At 47.1% G+C, this 2,253-nt stretch overlaps 1 protein-coding gene across 1 annotated transcript in view; it reads right to left on the reverse strand.

Moving 5' to 3' along the window:
- LOC104619688 (anomalous homeobox protein-like) overlaps positions 1–1,499 on the reverse strand; it is a gene marked incomplete at its 3' end in the record, with an annotated part of 4,018 nt that extends 2,519 nt beyond the window's left edge. The window contains exons 1-3 of the mRNA XM_010285649.1: positions 1,251–1,499; positions 470–594; positions 126–249 (exon numbers count right to left, since the gene is read on the reverse strand). Coding sequence (XP_010283951.1) covers positions 126–249; positions 470–594; positions 1,251–1,499 — 498 coding nt within the window. The remainder of the gene's footprint in view (positions 1–125; positions 250–469; positions 595–1,250) is intronic.
- Positions 1,500–2,253: the final 754 nt, after the last annotated feature.

The following is a 2,253-nucleotide window of genomic DNA, read 5'->3' on the forward strand; positions in this document are numbered from 1 at the left end:
AATCCCAGCCACACTGGGGCTTCTGAAAACAAGGATTTAGAATGAAACCAGTTAAGAGACCCTCATCGCAGAGTTCTGCTTTTCTGGGACAAGGAGACATGATTGGAAGTAGCATATATCCCTACCCGCTGTTTCTTGGTTGGATTTGTTGTCACCTCTGCAGCAAACCTGAGCAGTTGCTGGCGTACTTCATCTGAATAGTTTCGATTTTTCAAACCTTCAGGACAAAGCGAAATAGGTGGAGGATTCCTGTACACAGGAGAAAACAGGATTAAAAAGGACCCAGAAAGATTAATTCACATTTATGGGAATTTTCTCACATTGCCACAAGTGGTCAAAATGCTAAGAAAAACCTAGCTCCAAGCAGCAGCCATCTCGAGATGCAAAAACAGCCTCTGCATCTCTACCCTCCTGCAACTGCTAACTACAGCAGAGGAAAAAAAAATTTGGTTCTCCCACGCTACGGTACCTCTTCCTGCAACGGAATTTCTGCAGTGGTGTCAGAAAATCCATGTGGTGTTTCTCCATAAACCTCCGGTAGTGAATCTCGTGCCAAAGTTGCACCAGCTCCTCCTTCTCTTCTGCCTTGCAATACTAAAACAGAATAGTACGTGAGCAAAGCCTTTCCAGGTAGTCAGTCAGGCTTCCCATAAAGGAGAAAACCCTCAACAACGAGAAACTTACTCAGAGATTCCTACTGGTTTGACAAAGCTAGTAGCATTATCCAAGTATATAGCTATGTACCCTCTCTAATGTACACAGGGACTTGCCTGCCTAAAAGGAAGGAAGGAATTCTCTTCCTCTGGTGAAGAGGGCTACATTACCAAATCTAGAGGCCAAAAGTCCTCACCTTGAGTGCTGCCATCCAGCCTTCCTCATATCTTCCCATCATGGCAAGCCCTCTAAACTTGGCTTCCCCAAGACTTTTATGTCCTAAGCCCTAAGTCTGTGAAAAACTCCAAGAACCAGCAAACTAGAGAACAAAAATCCTGCTTTCACAAACGACTACTAACCCCATGATCACCCAATTACCTTCCTCCTTTTGACTGATCAATAGTAAACTGCCTGTAGCAAAGGCTTTGTCCTGTGTTTCAGGTCAATCAATGCGCACATCTCACCTTCCACTGCCCTATGCCAGCTGGAAACGCTCCACATTCTGCAGTTTGGGTACCTCTGCACTAACACCTTTAGCTACTATTTTTTAAATACTGCTTTTTGTCTCCATGAAGAAACAAAGAACACATCCCTACCTCCAGGAGTCTGCAGGCTGTGTCATGCTGCCCATTACGGATATGAACAAACACACAAGCTCGGACAACGTGGATGTTAGTGAGAAAATACATCTTGTGTTTGCATCCCATCATGGTCCCAACCAGCTTCTCCAGACTAGCAGATGAGCTCTGAAGGTCCTGGCAAAGCTGTCCTGCTAGATCCAGCAGCCTGGTGGGTGGGGGATCCTTGTTTTTATTCCTGTTTAACATGGCCATGAACCGCTTCATCCTTATGTCCTGTTGGAAGCTTTTTCTATGCAATGCACAAAGTTGTGGTTAGATAAAAACTATTATCTCCTATTTTTAGCTTCTATGGTATGCTTTTTTTTTTTTTTAAAGAAATTCATGTGCTGTTAAAAGCAGCCTGAGGACCTCAAAAGACTTAAAGTAAAACTATGCCTAAAGCAGCCCTGAAAGACTAAAGCCATACCAGGTTTGTAGCTGCAAAAACAGAGCTCAGAAAAATGCATTAAACTTGCCCCAAGACTCGGAGGCTGAAGGAGGAGGCCAAAGCAGCAGGGCTGCTGTGGGGAACCGCACACTGGGCTCGTCCCCAACTTACCCCCTTCGGTCTGTGTGTGCGGCTGGAGGCCCTGTTGGGGTGCCAGCAGCTCTGCAGAGCCCCACGCACACCCAGGTGCCCCCAGGTTCCCCACTCTCACTCAGGTCAGGTACCCTCGTAGCCAAACCACGATATGAAGCTTTACATCCACTGCTTACAGGTTAAAACTACCAGAGCATTAAGCCCAGAGACGTTCAGGCGAAATTAATGATTTTTTTTTCTCCAAAACGGCATGGGACAGGCCAGGGGCAGACGGCAGTTACAGCAAAGTGTAACTCAAATGATCGTCGGGGCTGGTTTTCGCCCATTTTCCCGGGGAAAAAGAGGCCGGCGCGATGCCCCCGTGCCCGGCAGGTCCCCTGGGGACACCCCGCCCTCCGGCCAGGACAAAAGTGGGGAAAAAGCCGCTAAATACCTGCG

Source organism: Phaethon lepturus, unplaced genomic scaffold, assembly GCF_000687285.1.
Source record: "Phaethon lepturus isolate BGI_N335 unplaced genomic scaffold, ASM68728v1 scaffold48494, whole genome shotgun sequence".
Taxonomy (NCBI): Eukaryota; Metazoa; Chordata; class Aves; order Phaethontiformes; family Phaethontidae; genus Phaethon; species Phaethon lepturus.